At 39.6% G+C, this 16,415-nt stretch overlaps 1 protein-coding gene and 1 long non-coding RNA gene across 5 annotated transcripts in view; one reads left to right on the top strand and one right to left on the bottom strand.

Annotated features, from left to right (window-relative positions):
* LOC309352253 overlaps window positions 1-16,415 on the top strand; it is a 248,763-nt gene that overhangs the window by 148,758 nt on the left and 83,590 nt on the right. The window lies entirely within an intron of this gene.
* Window positions 1-16,415, bottom strand: part of EPB41L4A (erythrocyte membrane protein band 4.1 like 4A) — a gene marked incomplete at its 3' end in the record, with an annotated part of 98,032 nt that overhangs the window by 49,430 nt on the left and 32,187 nt on the right. For 3 of the 4 annotated variants that reach the window (XR_014161106.1, XM_081880442.1, XM_081880443.1), the window contains exons 3-7: window positions 11,134-11,238; window positions 6,046-6,097; window positions 5,476-5,554; window positions 3,475-3,572; window positions 2,318-2,438 (exon numbers count right to left, since the gene is read on the bottom strand). Coding sequence is in view for 3 of the 4 variants with exons in the window: in XM_081880442.1 (XP_081736568.1) it covers window positions 2,318-2,438; window positions 3,475-3,572; window positions 5,476-5,554; window positions 6,046-6,097; window positions 11,134-11,238 (455 nt within the window). Of the gene's footprint in view, window positions 1-2,313; window positions 2,439-3,474; window positions 3,573-5,475; window positions 5,555-6,045; window positions 6,098-11,133; window positions 11,239-16,415 lie in introns of those variants that run through there. The other variant, XM_081880444.1, reaches the window with a different exon arrangement.

Here is a 16,415-nt window from a genome sequence, read left to right as displayed (position 1 = left end):
ACGCTTCAGGTTACAGACTCCGCTAACCCAGAAATAGTACCTCGGGTTAAGAACTTTGCTTCAGGATGAGAACAGAAATCGTGCTGTGGTGGTGCTGCGGCAGCAGGAGGCCCCATTAGCTAAAGTGGTGCTTCAGGTTAAGAACAGTTTCAGGTTAAGAACGGACCTTCGGAACGAATTAAGTACGTAACCAGAGGTACCACTGTATAAGCCACACTTTTATTCCCAAATCCGACCATGAGAAGTTAAAGCACGGCTTATATTCGATACCTTATGGCCAAGAGTGCAGGGCAAACAGCACCTGCCCCGCACGTATTTCTCCATCCTCTCTCCCAAGGCCAGGAAGGGAGAGAGTGAGGAAGGGGAAAGGCCGCTGAGAACAAAGTGCGGCTCCCCACCCCCACCCCATGCAGCCAGGAGCAGCGAGGGAGTGGTTTACATTCAGGTATTTTTTCTTTTTTTCATTTCCCCCCTCCAATTTTAAAGGTGTGGCTTTATATTCGGGCCAACACGGTATTTCCAGCTTGCCTTCTACCCAAACTGCTGCAACAAGTCAGCTGGGGCAGATAAGCCCCTAAATGACCACTGCAACTTGCTGCACCCCACATTGCACAGTAATTTATGAATATCAGGTGGGTTACTTAAACAGATATCCTCACAATATTGTCCAAAATTAGCCTCACTTTTCATTATTAGTAAAAAAAATTCTGCTTTGTTAGGTTTTTTAAATTACTCATCTTATATTACACTCATACATGAGTTCCTTACTGATCAGGAGAACAACATCCTAATTTCAGGAACTAGGTCCCAGATGCATTTAATGCATTCCAATTCCAAGAGTGAAAAGGCCCAGGAAGCTAACAGGCTTAAAATCCTAGTTCAATTTAATTCTTGTTTTGGAGGGGAAAGAGGGAAGATTTCAAAATAACTTGTCAAAATAAGGTTAAATTTTTCCGTTAACCTTTATAAATAGCATCTGTATTCGCAGTATGTTTCAACACAATGTAATGCCAGTGTTTTTATAGAATCGCAAGTTTTTGCATAGTTTTGCACATCTCACCAGATAGTTCACCTTATTTTTCCATTCTTATATATGAATAAATTCCTTAAAATCTGGTTTTCCAGCTCACAAATTCTGCCCATCACCCATCCCTCCTGAACAAGAGACATCTCAGTGTTTTTCAGCTTCTACACGTTTTGGCATTCAGTTCTGCAATCATCTTATCAAGGAGGCCTTATCTCTCTATTCATTTGGCTCCACATTCCATAACTTAACCACCTGACTCATCGCTCAAATATGTTTTTCCGTCTCTCACCTTTTTGATTAAGACATGCAAGATTTTACGAAACAGCTATTGCTGACGGATGAGCTGATAAATCTTAAAAATTATAAACACTGACAACCTTTCATAAGTTAATTCTCTTGCTGATGTCTCTTTTTTCTTTCTGCCATATTTTTCTTCCTGCGCTTCTGCATCTATATAACTTTAAGATTCTCCTGCCTTCTATGTCTACCCATAATGTAAAAAGGTAAGATTAGCCTACTGGATAAAAGTCAATGGCTCATCTAGCCAGGAATCCCAGTTTCACAGTGGCTAACCAGATGCCCATAGAAAGCCTACACGCTAGACATGAACGCAACAGCACTCTGTCCACCTGAAATTCCCACCAACTAGCATTCAGAAGCATAATACCTCCAACCGGGGAAGCAGAACAGAGCCATCATGACCAATAGCCACTGATAACCTTGTCCTCCATGAATTGGTGTAATAGCACCTACGGTTGTAAGCTGAAGACATAGAATCATAGTGTTGGAAGGGACAGAAGGATCATCTAGTCCAAACCCCTGCAATGCAAGAATCTCAGCTAAAACATCCATGACAGATGGCCAACCTCTGCTTAAAAACCTCCAAGGAAGGAGACTCCACAATCTCCCGAGGGAGACCGTTCCACGTTGAACAGCTCTTACTGTCAGAAAGCTTTTCCGTATGTTTATTCGGAATCTCCTTTCTTGTAAGCTTGAAGCCATTGGTTTGAGTCCTATCCTCCAGAGCAGGAGAAAGCAAGACTATTCCCTCTTCCATACGACAGCCCTTAAGATATGTGAAGACACGTGGTAATGTACAAAGGAGACAAGATGCCAGAATTAAATGCATTGGTTATATTTATGACCATTGCAGAGTAAAACAGCTCATAAGAAAGCAGATTTAAAACAACAGTCAATAGTTCGACTCACAAAGGAACTGCTTCTTTAACGCCCTTTTCCTTGTACAGTTTTATTTCCCAAGCAACATTATTTTATAACCTGAATTCTTACATCAGAGTTTTGTGTATCCGTTCTACAGCATCCTCTAGTTCTTCTTTCTGGTCTGGAACAAAGCGGTATTCTGAAACATAACCTGCAATATGCTTGTATGGATCATAGTCTCCAAGTTCAGCTGTATTTAAAACAAATTTTAAATATGTATTCACTTTCTGACATATTTTACACAATTTTATTTTATTTTTCCTACTTTGCTGGTTGTTAAATATATTTTCCCGCTTAATTCCTAGTAATAGTATTTTGTATCTGTGAACCCTCAGCCCTCATAAGCTTCAAAGTATGATCACTGTAACCCCATGAAAAAGAAGAGGAGATGTGGACACTCCCGTTTAAAACTGGAGCTCTAGCAGTGCTTATTTCCAGGGCATACTCAAGAGTATGTAGTACCGGTACCTCTTTTATAGCTGTTAATAAGTGCGGCACTTACTGTAGCAGCTTCATGGTGAGTACCAGCACTTACTTTTCTAGGAATAAAGCACTAAGCTCTAGAATGAAGATGCAAGAGTGGGAAAGATTGGATCTTAGCGATCTCTCTCAGCTTTCAAGTATTTAGCATGTCTTTTTGTATCATGGAATTCCACAAGCTATAAGAATAAAATGACTCAAAATGTAAACCTATCCTAAATCTATGTAATGACTTGTAACATCCTTCAAACCCCCCAAATCAGCTCTGGAAATATTATGCTGTCACAGTACAATCAAGTACAATAAAGCTTTTCACAATTTTCCTGTCATCTATTTATGAGGGAGAGTCCAAAGTACCTGAATTTGCACGAATTTAAACTGCATGCAAATTGGCTCTGCATAATCCATTTTGAAGGGGGGGGGCGGGAAACCAGAGTCCTAGGGCATGTGTAAAGACTAGCAGATTTGTTGTGGCATAATCTTTTATGCACTAGAGACCATAAAATAGAGGGGGATATCAAGAAAAAAGGAACTCCGGTCCTCAAAAACCTAACCACAACAAAGCTTTACATAGTCAAAATTATGTCTGATTGTTTGCTGCAACAGACTAACATGGCTGGTCCTCTGGAATTTATCTTGAGATTCAAGTTCAGCATTCAAGTTCACTGTAATTCAGGTTTCTAAATATGACCAAACCTAAACAAAATCTAGCATTTATGAAGGGAAACACATTACAAAGCACATACCCTGTATTGCATAGGCTCCCAGCTGAGCAGCAATGTTGACGGGGCAAGGCAAGCGGCCTTGCAAGACATCTTGCTTCACCTGTAAAAAAAACTGATACCTAAAAGAAAGACAGAAAATAGAAGTAACTATACAAGTCTAAGGATCCTAACATACGAATATATTGCCGTTGCAGTTTTATTTAAAAGGAATATTTCCAGGTTAGCTTGGGAGAGGACAAGCAGCAAACGCCACAAACTGGATATTAAGTTTTGTTTCCTTTGAATATCTCAAATCAAACGTAAATGGAAAAGCTTGCCCAGCATGTAAACTGTGACAAAGCATGACACATGCCATGAATGCACCGCTGTGAACTTATGATGACAAAGCTAAGAAGCGGAAGCTGGCACTACAACTAGCAGCCTTGGGATACATCTGGTGTTCTAGATCAATCTGATAAAGAACTTGGCTATCATAGCTTCTTTAAAAGAATCCTGGCAACTGTGGTTCCATAAGGATGCTGGGAATTTGCACAATGCCTTACTGTTCAATAATGTTTTCATTGAGTTGTATCCAACCAAGATCTAGGCAGAGCAGACCCAATGAAATTAATTAGCCTAAGTTAGTCATGCCTATTAATTTCAACAAGTCTGCTCTGAGTACGACTAACAATGGATACCAACCCATATATATATATATATATATAACTTTTCTTTGAACAATGTATAATCCATCGCTTCAAAAACATTCTCCTTTTTAACAAAACATTTCACTTACGAATAAATGAACTAAACCAGAAATGCTGGTTATCTGGCCTACTGACACATGGTGACTAGATACTTAGGAAAACAGAAACACCTCAAGCCATTTACCAATATGTACCAAGGATGGATGGGGAGCATGAAGCCCACCAGATGTTGCTGGACTCAAGCTCCCATCAGGCCCAGTCAGCATGGCCAATGTTCAAGGGTGGCAGGTGCTATGGTTCAGCAGTATCTGAACTGCAGGTCTGGACTAGATAAAACATCTGTACAGTTATCAAACTACTTTTACCAGGGTTAGTGGTTTTTTTTTTTTTTTAAAAAGGCACTTACTACACTACAGTGGTACCTTGGGTTAAGAACTTAATTCGTTCTGGAGGTCCATTCTTAACTTGAAACTGTTCTTAACCTGAGGTACCACTTTAGCTGATGGGGCCTCCCGCTGCTGCCACGCTGCCACAGCACGATATCTGGTCTCATCCTGAAGCAAAGTTCTTAACCCGAGGTACTATTTCTGGGTTAGCGGAGTCTGTAACCTGAAGCGTCTGTAACCCGAGGTACCACTGTACTGAAATTATCTCCTGTATATAACCTTATAAACTGCATTCTCATCAATGTGTTTATAGTCTTCTATTTCCCCAATTATCTGGAATAGGGGGCCTACAGATATACAGTACTTAGGAATACATGCACATATTACTGAATTATTGGATATGATGTGCTGTCTCCAATGCAACATGCTTTTATGCATTAAAAAAAAGCATATTAGTATGCAGACTGCATTCACTGTATCAGGGCGAAGGTTGCATGTTGAATAGGGCCACTTGAAATGCAATCCAATCAGCAACTGATTATCGTATATGTTAGAATAAAAACAAAAGCTATGGGAGAACAACAAACTCTCTGTAGAAGTAGATCCATAATGGCAAAATAAAAAGCTGATAACTACTCAAACAAGACAAAATAAAAAACACTTCTGCAATCAGGGCAAAACTTTGAACACAAACATAAGCAAAGACAAGGGACGTGAATAAGCTGAATTTTGAATTTAACGCCATCCCTCCAACACCAGTGAGAGTTAAACATCATTTTCCAACAAGGATTTATAGCAAGAAAATTAGAGTCTTATGTTGTTCTCCATCTCTCTGTCTCTCTTTTAAAAAGGAACAATTCCTTGATGAGCTTATATAGTTATTTTACTAGATACTTTAAAAGCACCCGTTCACTCTTATTGCTAATAGTTAAAGGTTATTCATACAATACCTTGTGATTTCTTCTTTTAATTTGCATGGATCTTCTGCATAGAATTTAACACCAAAGTACAGTGTGTAGGGTGGACCAGCTATAAAAAATAAGGACATTTAATTGTGTGTGTGTGTTTTAAAGCACACCCTGCAATCCTAAACATAGTTACTTAGAAATCAGTTCCCTTAATTTCAGCAGACCTTATTGGAGAAAGTATGCACTTGATTTTAACTTTGGATATGTGACAATGCCTAAGTAGCCATCGCATTTTCCTACTCCATGCAGGCCACACAAAAATGGGAGGAATGAAAAGGAATCACTCCAAAGATTTGGAGGGAGTGGCAAAAATTTATGAGAAGCTATGCCAGATGCAATCAGCAATTGATGAGCTTCTCTGTAGCCTTATTTTATCTTCTATCTTCTACTTCCTGACTTGATTTCCACCACATTGGTATTTCTGTGCAAAGTCACCATAGACATAACATTAACCAGACATCTGCAGTCAACACTGTTAGCTTTGCAGATGCAGTATTTTCTATGCCTCTCCATCACGAAACAGTTTATGATTAACCAATTGCATATACATACTGTTTATTAGTTCCTTATGTTCTGTAAGGGTCTTTGCAGGATCCAGCCAGTACTGTGAAAAAAGTAATAGAAACCAGTGTTATTTCATTTTTTTTATTGTTTAAATTTCTATACTGTCCTTCATCTGAAAAATCACAGAGCAATTTACAAAATAAAAACACAAAAATAAATAACATTGCAACAAACAAAAACAAAATTCCCCTCCCGCACACAGAGAAAGAATTTAAAAGGCCATAGATTGTTCAATTAGCCAAAGGCATGGGAGAAGAGGAATGTTTTTGCCTGGCACCTAAAGATATGTAAATGAGGCACCAGGTGAGCCTCCCTGGGGGAAGTATTCCACAAGTGAGAAGCCACTGCAGAAAAGGCCTGCTCGTGTGTTGCCACCCTCCAGACCTCTCGTCAAGGAGGCATGCGAAGAAGAACAGTTATAGCAAACTATTATAAATACATATGATTATATAAAGAGACTTTAAAACAAAGGTGTTACCTTGCCCTGAAAAGAATAAGCTAATGTTATCCTAGAATAATTGGAGACAGTATACACCAGCTTTCTATATGGTTATGCAAAAAGTATATTGCTTGCACCCTGAAACAAACCATGAAGCCTGTTTCCTATAAAATACAAAATCCAGAATTGCGGGTCCTGCTGTCAGGGAGCAAATCAGAAGCCATTTCTTTGTTCTTTGTATACCACTAACTATGATTTAACCATGACATGCAAACTGAGCCTACTTTTCTCTTCTGTCCTAGATATACACGGAAACAAAAAAAGAATGTGCTTTGTAAGCATCTAACACCTGCAAAGTTTTCCAAAGAATAAAAGTTAAAATTACAAACTAACATTATATCTGCTTTTACATTATTATTCCGTCAGCATCTTTTTGTGTGTGTGTGTGAAAGCCAAAAGCTTCTCTATACACCTCAATGGCAGTCATGATTATCTTCATAAGGATAACAAAAAAGCACTGCTGTTACTTATTTTTTTAAATAATTATGTGGCAAATCTATCTTGGACATTGTATTAAATGAACAAGGCACTGTTAACAGAGCATTATAATGTAAGAAAGGGCAAATCACAATTCATCCTTCGCTTTAAACTGAAAAACTGATTTCAGAAGGAGAGATATAATCTCCAGGTAGAGGCTGTTAAAAACAGATTTTGAACAACCTGGAAACACATAGCAGGTGCTTCAGCCCCTTACAGCAATAAGCATCAAGGTGCAGGATCCAAGCATACCGTTTATGAGTACGTGGATATGCATTTTGTTTCAGGCCTTTTTAACATTAATAATCTAATTGCCAAATCACTATAGGGCTCTATCACAACCAGAAACATGAAAGAACATGTCCTACAATTATAACGCCCAGGCTTACCAAAATACACTATTTGCCAGCACGTCAGCTGCAAAAAGTCATGACACTGTGTAATATTAATGAGTTGCTGCAGGCTTGGTACTTACGGCACAGATTTGTTAAAGTGGGCATTTGCCCTCGGTAACAGAGAGAGAAGGGAAGGAAGGAAGGAAGGGGCACACTCCACACTAATGGTTTTGGAATGGAAATAGGATGTCACTTAACTACAGCAGAAATTTAATGTGGGAGATTCCCTGGGGGGGAGTCAAAACTACAGGCAGAAAGCTACAGAGCTACCTGATCCATCTGTCAAACATCTCATTCATAAGAAAGGAGCCATAGACAAGAAAAGCCACTAACTCGCTGCTACTAAAAGGTAAAGATAAAGGTACCCCTGCCCGTATGGGCCAGTCGTGTCCGACTCTGGTGTTGCGCACCCATCTCGCTTAAGAGGCCGGGGGCCAGCGCTGTCCGGAGACACTTCCACCTACTTGCACCCGGGGGTGCTTTTGAACTGCTAGGTTGGCAGGCACTGGGACCAAGCAATGGGAGCGCACCCCGCCGCGGGGATTCGAACCGCCGACCTGATGAGCGGCAAGTCCTAGGCGCTGAGGTTTTACCCACAGCGCCACCCGCGTCCCGCTCTACTACTACATGTCACTGCTACTACATGTACCCTAAAGGTAAAGGTACCCCTGACCATTAGGTCCAGTCATGGACGACTCTGGGGCTGCGCGCTCATCCCGCTCTATAGGCCGAGGGAGCTGGCGTTTGCCGCAGACAGCTTCCGGGTCAAGTGGCCAGCATGACTCAGCCGCTTCTGGCGAAACCAGAGCAGCGCATGGAAATGCCGTTTACCTTCCTGCCGGAGCGGTATCTATTTATCTACTTGCACTTGATGTGTTTTCAAACTGCTTAGGTGGGCAGGAGCTGGGACCGAACAACAGGAGCTCACCCCGTTGTGGGGCATGTAATTTTTCCTTGTCACAGGAAATGGCATCTCTCCAGAGGGAGGCTCCCTTGTCTCTGTGAAATAGTTCCTCTAGTCCCTCCCATGCAACAACAAACCTGCAAAAAATACCCAATATTTTCCTTGAAAGCCTCCTACCAGAGATGTCAAGCTCTTTAGTCGAGTCGGAATTTCACAGAAGGCATCAGCTATGTATGATAGCTTTCTAAACCCAAGTCCGCCTCAATTTCATAAAGACTTTGGGATTTAATTTAAAAGAGTAAAACAAGTACATGGGTAAGGGGTGCTAGATCTTAACATCTAATGATCGGCACTCTACAAAATTGGCAAAGCCAGTTTTTAAAGCTGTGTGCTTTAAGAGCAGTGTGCTTTAAACTGTTCCAAAAATAAAAAATCACATAAGCTGAAAATTCCAGTGATGTATGACTGTACTTAAGTTTTAAGTGGGCATGGCACTGTTAACATTCTGTTGCTGTGTACCGAGTCAAATTAAGGTCAAGCACTCTGAACTTGTTTGTAAGAAGCCATTAGCTAGGTTGAAAATTATCCATTTTCATGGATGGTGTCAATCATCAAATGCTTCTGTTACTCAGCCTCTCAGACATGATTCCCCCTCCCCTTTTCCACTTCCACAGAGAAGATGCTTGTTTAACAGGTCCCTTCTGCTTGCTTATCTGTTACAGATTCATCACACTGCTCTACGGTTTTCATGACACACAAGTACAACTTTGTTCTGCTATTGCACAGTGCTGTGTTTGAACTAGTTCAAACACATACAATTATTCAGGCTTCAACTCGCTTATACATGTGTAATATCATATTGCCAACCCCAGCCTGTGTGTTTCATTAAAATCATTCAATTACGTTCATCAAGCACTGCTTGTAGGCACCCACAATCATTTTCATAGGGTGGACGTCACATTTAAGCTAACAAAGGCTGCATGCCAGCTAAGTCCTTAATGTGTAATTCTGTGGTTTCTTTTGTTTTGTTAAGGACAGCTAGTCTTTACTGCTACATGTCTCACAGGGAAGGATCTCAAAAGCAAGACCCTGAGATCTGCTTGTCTGCCTGGGAAATATTAATGAGGAATAGCTATTAAAACACAAATAAAATGTGTAATTATTCTTATTTAATATAGAGGGTGTGTGTTTTTTTTAAAAAAGAAAGAAACAGCAGGCATACAAAACTCTATTAAAAAGTTATATTAAAAATCATTAAAGAATGTCAGGAATCTCTGCTTGATTATGGCTTATGTATTCTTAATGTAATACTTCACATTGCGGGACATCTGATTTTAAAAAAACAATATTTCAGTCAAGCGTACATAATCAAGGTTTGTCTTTGTTTTGTTCAGTAAAATATGTAATTCATCTGAATGTATGATAAAGTACTTGTATGTTTAGTGGAAGTCTTGCACAAGGACTTTTAGTTGCTCAATGGAGCTTCTCCCTATCTCCTACCCCAGTGGCTCTGGGGGTGTCAAGAGAACCCCCAGAATAGAGAAGGGAGGAGAGGGGGAGTGTTCTATTTAGCAAGCCACAGTTGAAGGACACTATTGCCCAATTCCTTATGCATTTGCCCATGTGCCTGAAGATTCACCCCATTGCTTACCAGTTTGCCCAATCTATAAGGACTTAAGAACAGCCTTGTTCAAAGATTTATATCTCCCAGTTGAAAGTTTGATTGGGCATTTCATTATTTTTTTATTAGGAGACAGGTTCCCCGGCACCTCCGGAAAAGTAGCCTTTTATGCCTTTGGTGTGGCAATTTTAAGGAGAAAGGTTTGTGGGAATGTTAAGTGAAATTCTTCATGGGGCAAACTCTTATCTGACAAAATGCTGGTTTTAACAATTATTTTAATTATGCAATGTATTTTAATCTGTTTTATGTATTTTGTTTTGTAAGTGCTTCAGCTACACAAATAAATAATATACGTATTCATTTAGCAAGCTGTATTTTTTTGCACAAGTGGAACATTTTAAAGAAAGCAATGTTGAACTCCACCTGATATCTTTACTCCAATCATCAATATCAAGTAAAGAAGGAAATGAGACAATAGACTGAAACTTGCACAAACAGTATGTGTAATCATGGGCAAGTTCTTGATTTTCCATCGCTCATTTACATCACTCCAATATATGATGGAACATTTAATCTTGAGTCTGGTTGAGTCATACCTATCCACCTATACACGCGTGAACCTTCACCTCAGTTCAGCACATGTACCTTTCATTCAGATTCCACAAAAAGCATAACCTAGAAATGATAGGTATCCATTCAACAGAGTCTGCCTCCCACCTAATACCCTTCTACAAGAGACTTACTAGAGGTGTGGCACCAAAATCATACAAGGGAGAGCTGGTAAGCTAGGGGAACATGTCTAGAGTTTGGCATAGTCACAAATAACAAGTAGATGGCAGCTGTAAGTTTACTTTTAAAGGGAAATCTACTCAACCACTTGCTTGCTCATTTTTTTAAAAAAACAAACAAACACTAAAGGTTGTAATCATGCAGGTAGACCTGACACTTGTTCCTATCCATAAGAAGGTCTACTCATTTGAACAGAAAAGACCATTTCTTTTAAGAACTCCAAATAAATAAAGAAGTGTTTATTTGTGTATAACCATGACAACTCAATTTAGGCTGGTTTAAAAATTAACTTGCTGACAAGAGTATATGCCAGTTTAAAATATGACTGGAAAGTGGTAAACAAGAAGGGTTAGCTTTAACGCTGGAAAGCCACTGTTGTGCTTTTACTCACCGTCTGGTGACTTCTGTCACAGTAACGCAGTCCAAAGTAATCTATCTCCACGAGGTTTAAATGCCGGAATACGTAGCCTAGGACAACCGACCCTTTCGTTGACTTCTGTGGGAAAGAATGTACAGAGTCTTTTCATACAAGTGGTTCAGTCTTTTGTTAGCTGCACAGTGCCATTCATGCATTCAGTTAGCTTTGTCTACGAAAGGAGGTTGTTTTATTAGTTAGAAACAGCCTTACTGTCTTCATAACTAAAATCTCAATGACCCTTATATACTCTCTTTAGCTATTTTGCAGAAATGAGCAAATACACTTGTGTGTTACTCAGCATCAATATTTTGAGAGTCATGTATTTATGTTATCAAACTGCTATTCTGTGACCTGCCGTAGTCCTGCACTCTAGGTTTGCATATGCATGTCTTCAAAGCTTTGCCATTTCATTTTGTCCAAGCAGGAAAAAAGGAGGGGAATGGTTTGAGGCTCAACTCTAAGTTTCCCTGTAGGGTTAAAGAAATGCTAGGGCAGGTCACACATCACCTGCTTTCTCAGTGCAACGTAACACACAACTATTTCATGAGCAGACTACAGGCACACATCACTGTCTGATATTGCTGAGGCTAATCTTTAACCTGAGGATCATCTAGTCCAACCCACTGCAATGCAGGAATATGCAGCTGTCCCATACGGGGATCAAATCTGCAACCTTGGAGTTACAAGCACCATGCTCTAACCAACCAGCTGTGCAATGTCCAAGTGTCAACTGCCAACTGGAATGTTTCTAGTTATGGGAACTTTTATCACACAAATGTGGAGAAGTGCAAAATCCAAAGGATAATTACGTAACAATCTGCACCTTAGTCCAGATGGTGCAGACCAGAACTGGAATTCACAGAAACCTAATTTCTCAAGCATTTCTACCACCAGACAGAGAAATAGTTTTTATAATGAGCTAAGAAATTACTTTCCATGACAAATAAATAAATGTTACAGACTAAACGCAAGAGGGAGAGAGAGAAAGAAAGAAAGAAAGAAGCTGTTTCTAAACTTACACAATCTTCTTCATACTAAAGATCAAACTTGCTAGAGGCTTGCATTCTTAAAGGGAACAAGTTTATTTGAAATACCATCAGTAATGCTTTCAAGAGCGAACAAAGAATTGTTCAAAATGAGTCATAGGGCCATGCTTTATGGTAACAAGACTATAAAACCAGAAAGGCAGGTTTCTACCAGTTTTATAAAATGACAGCTAGAACCTTCAGAGAAGATCTAGTTTTCCTTTTGACAGAAAATGAAATTGAACCAATAAAATACTGCAACGCACAAATCTGTTTTAAAAGGTGAGACCAGCTTTTATAAAGCTCTAAAACAAGTCTGACAAATCAAGGTAAAGTGGTTCTGAGTATTCATGCTGCACACAAAATATAAATATGACAAACCCCAGATCTGTAAATGTAGCAGAGGCTCAATGTCTTTAACAGGTGCAAGGCCATCAAAAGTTGACAAGCGCAAATTTCACAACACTAAAACCACAAAAAACACAGTTGGTAAACTCAGAGAAGAGTTAAAAAACATGGTAACCTGTTGCAATCAAGCACCAGCGAAGGCCTGGGAACACAGACCTGCTTTAAGAAGAGACCAAAATGTCACTGAGATCCATTTTCATTAATTGTACTTCCTCGGCTATTGATCCTCCAGATCAGGGTTGGGGAACCTGTGACCTTCCAGATACCTGGAGCTGCAATCCATCAACATCTGGAGGGCCACAGGCTGCCTATCCTTGTTCTAAAGTGAGTCTTCAACAAAAAATACATGAACAGAATCAACCAAAGTTCCCTACTCGGCTGATGTGATCTTCCCCTACGAGCCAGACACCCATGCAGCTTTCAGCAATACTGCCTGTTCCTACACACAGTTAATCTAAGGCAGGACCAGCCACAAATTGCAGAGTAATTGCATTATGAACCTTCCAGGTATGCCTGGGGATTGCCAGGACTCCTGTGGTGGCAAAGGGAGGAGTGTGTTTGCATCAGCAGGAGAGAAATTTTGCAAATGGCACCCTAAAGCATATCGCTTAACCCCTTAGTCCTCATTCCCAACAGAAAAGTAAACCTCAGTACACATGATTAAGGTGCTTTTGTTCACTTCATTCCTTGTTGCACGTTCCAGATTTGAGCCTTTGAGTAGGTTCAAAAATTCAGTTCTACAGCATACCCACAACTCTTAGTATGATTAAACTTTATGACAGATATAGTTAAGCACATAAAAATAACTGATCTAAGGGAATGATAACAAGGCTAGACCACAACTTGCAGACTGCATGTTCAAGCAAAGAGTTTTAATTTAATAATGGTTAATATTGCAAATATTTACCAAGACAAGGAGCTAGAGCTTAATTAGCTGGATACATGTTCAAACAGAGAATAAACTAATAGACATTTATATGTATATATGTTTCTCCTGCTGGCAACTCGTCTCCCAATATGCATAGATGTTAACAAAGAAAACCACAGTGTGAATACATCCATGATTAGAATCTGCTTTACACACTAAGCATAATCATTTAGTTCACATTTTCATATCTAATCTCTTACTCCACAATCCAGTACTTAATTTAATTTTGCTAGACCAACCTGGTAGCATCCAGCTGTTTCAGACTGCAACTTCCATCAGCCTCAGCCAACATGGCTGTGAAAATAAATCTAGCCAGATATTTTGACTGATGTCAATATGTCCTGTAGTGTTTTTTAAAGATTGTATTAACGCCTAAAGTGGGGAAGGAACAGTTATCTTAGCTATAGAGTCATAGAAATGCAGAGTTGGAAGGTATCCCGATTATCATCTAGTCCAACCCCCTGGAATTATTTTGTGGGGGGGGGGGAGATAAATCAGTTCTGCCTCTTATTAAGTATTTCTCCTTCTTCCAGGAGGTTTGCTCATTATTGAAATGTACACAACGCAAATATCAAGAGACTTCTTATTTGCTTTCAATAACCTTTCCTTTAACTTGTGAGAGCATAGTTTCATCCCTAGAGGCAAATCATCTACTCCAGAAAAAATTCACCAGCAATTAGTAAATGATGGAGAAATGATCCGTCCTAAACAAACCAACACAACGGCCCACTTGGCACCTAATGAAAAACCCAACCAGGGTTAAGGATGAATGAGCAACCGTGCAGGTGCACAGAATGAAAATTGTGTCCACGTAACTCCTTGGGATGTGGAGTTTGCACAGTTACATTCCAATCACACTCAGTGGAATTTGTTCTCTCTCTCCCCTCCCCCCACTTTTGTATTGCGGCAAGGCACCGTGTCAACTCATTTTGAACATCTCTCATTTTCAAAAATGTCCATAAGACACAGAGGATAGGGATGGTCTGTACGAAAAACAGAACACAAAATCCAGCTGGAGCACATGAAATGAGTTGCATAGTTCTGTGGGTCTAGGTATATGTAGGAAAGCTACTTAAACACCAGGTAGCTTCCCTACATATTTTTACTTTGAAATGACAATTGCTCTCACATGCATCTCGAGGACTGAGATGCTTTTAATTAATCAACCAGGACCTCAGCTCACTTAAGACTTTTGAATGCTTAACCTCTTGTGATCACGTTCAAGATTTCTTTATTCACAAAGCTAATGAAAAATGCATTACCCTCCAACACTTAGACCAACAGACTCTTGGGGTTAATTAATAAAACGCTCCAGGCAAATCTACCCTTTCTTTAAATGGATTAGGGTTTGTTGTATTCTGTAAACCTTATCAGTTATTTGAATATATTGTTTTATTCAACAGATATAGAAGGAGATCTAAAACATCAAAAAATGCCCTTAGCAGTGAAATACTAACATTGTTTCGGTAGATATATATTTGATAAATAGACACAACAGCTAATTAATGCCAAGAGGCCCACACACCCACTGATTGTAGGAAAAGAAAACAAACAAGCAAACCTGGGGAGCCATCTAGGTCTACTTTTAATTACGGTTATAGGCTTGTTTTCAGGAGACTGTCCATGAATACTTTGTATGCCTAAAGTATTTTTCTTGGAATAAGTTGCAAATGCCACTGACTAAGAACCTTGGTTTGTGCACAGGGCAAAAATAATTTGGGAATGTTTTCACACAGAATAACTACATTGGAAGCAGAGTTAGTGAAAGCAAAACTTACAAAGCAGTCACTACCAAGGGATTCACATGTTTTGTCCTGACGCCAAAGCCTCAACCAATAATCTGGTGTTGAAGTGTGCTGGGATTGGAAATGTGGAGGCCCAGAATTGGGGTGCAAAAAATAGGAGGAATAAAAAAAATTTCCCCAGAGGGGTGTTCCAGGACCTTCACATTTCTAGCCAGGAGGAAGTAGGATTTTTCCCATTTCTTTGCCAGGGGATCTCTAATAACAGCTGGAATAGGAGAGGACAGAGGATGAGGAAAGAGCTGCGAGTGAAGGGGAGCCCTTTCTCCATCCTCTAGACCCATTAGGAAACTCAACAACCTGCTATACCTAGTGTGGAAAGTGCAACTGAATGGGACGCAGCTGAGGTCAGCCTAAGGCAGCACCATCCATCCTGGGCCTGCCCATAAAAAGAAAGTGAGTGACGGGGAGTGATGTTTGTTGTTCCAGGAACCATTGTGAGACTTCTGTTGGGAGTTTGTTTGGGCCCTGGGTGAGAATTTGGAGGCTGAGATGGAGAGCGTGTCGGAAGGAAAATGAGTTGCATCAATGTAACATTTTTATACGTAACTGTGTATTTTTGTAATATTTTGTTTAATTTTTGTCCGTTGTTGCTTCAGTTTTTTGTACACTGAATATATTTTTAATACATTAGGCGGTATAGAAATAATAAATAATCAAATATAATAATAGTTACTGGGACCATTTACTGAAAAAAAGTATCACTTTAATTGAAAATTCACAGACAATTTAGTTCTTTCAGCAGGAGTCCCTTATCCCAAACATTAATTTAATATGGATTCATCTGTACAGCTCGGGTGAGACTAGCTTTCCTCAAAGTGATAGTATTTTAACCACCAAATCTGAGGGGGCCCATGAAACACACCAAAACAGAGGGAGAATTCAATTCACTGTGAAGCTTATAAATCAAGGAAAACCTGGATTGAAACCCCTCTGACAAAATGTTATGACTACAGATTACTACTTGAAGGAGGAACCTATATGCAGCTACGGAATGTTTCAATCAACGTTCTAAACAGATTTAAAGTAGGAAATTTCATATAACTCATTTCCTTTAATTATCTGTTAAGAGTCCTTAATTTTGCCGCCTCT

The sequence above is a fragment of the Podarcis erhardii genome, assembly GCF_964252035.2.
Source record: "Podarcis erhardii genome assembly, chromosome: 11".
NCBI lineage: Eukaryota > Metazoa > Chordata > Lepidosauria > Squamata > Lacertidae > Podarcis > Podarcis erhardii.
The sequence above is the reverse complement of the archived record's forward strand: the minus strand, read 5'-3'. Positions and strand labels throughout refer to the sequence as shown.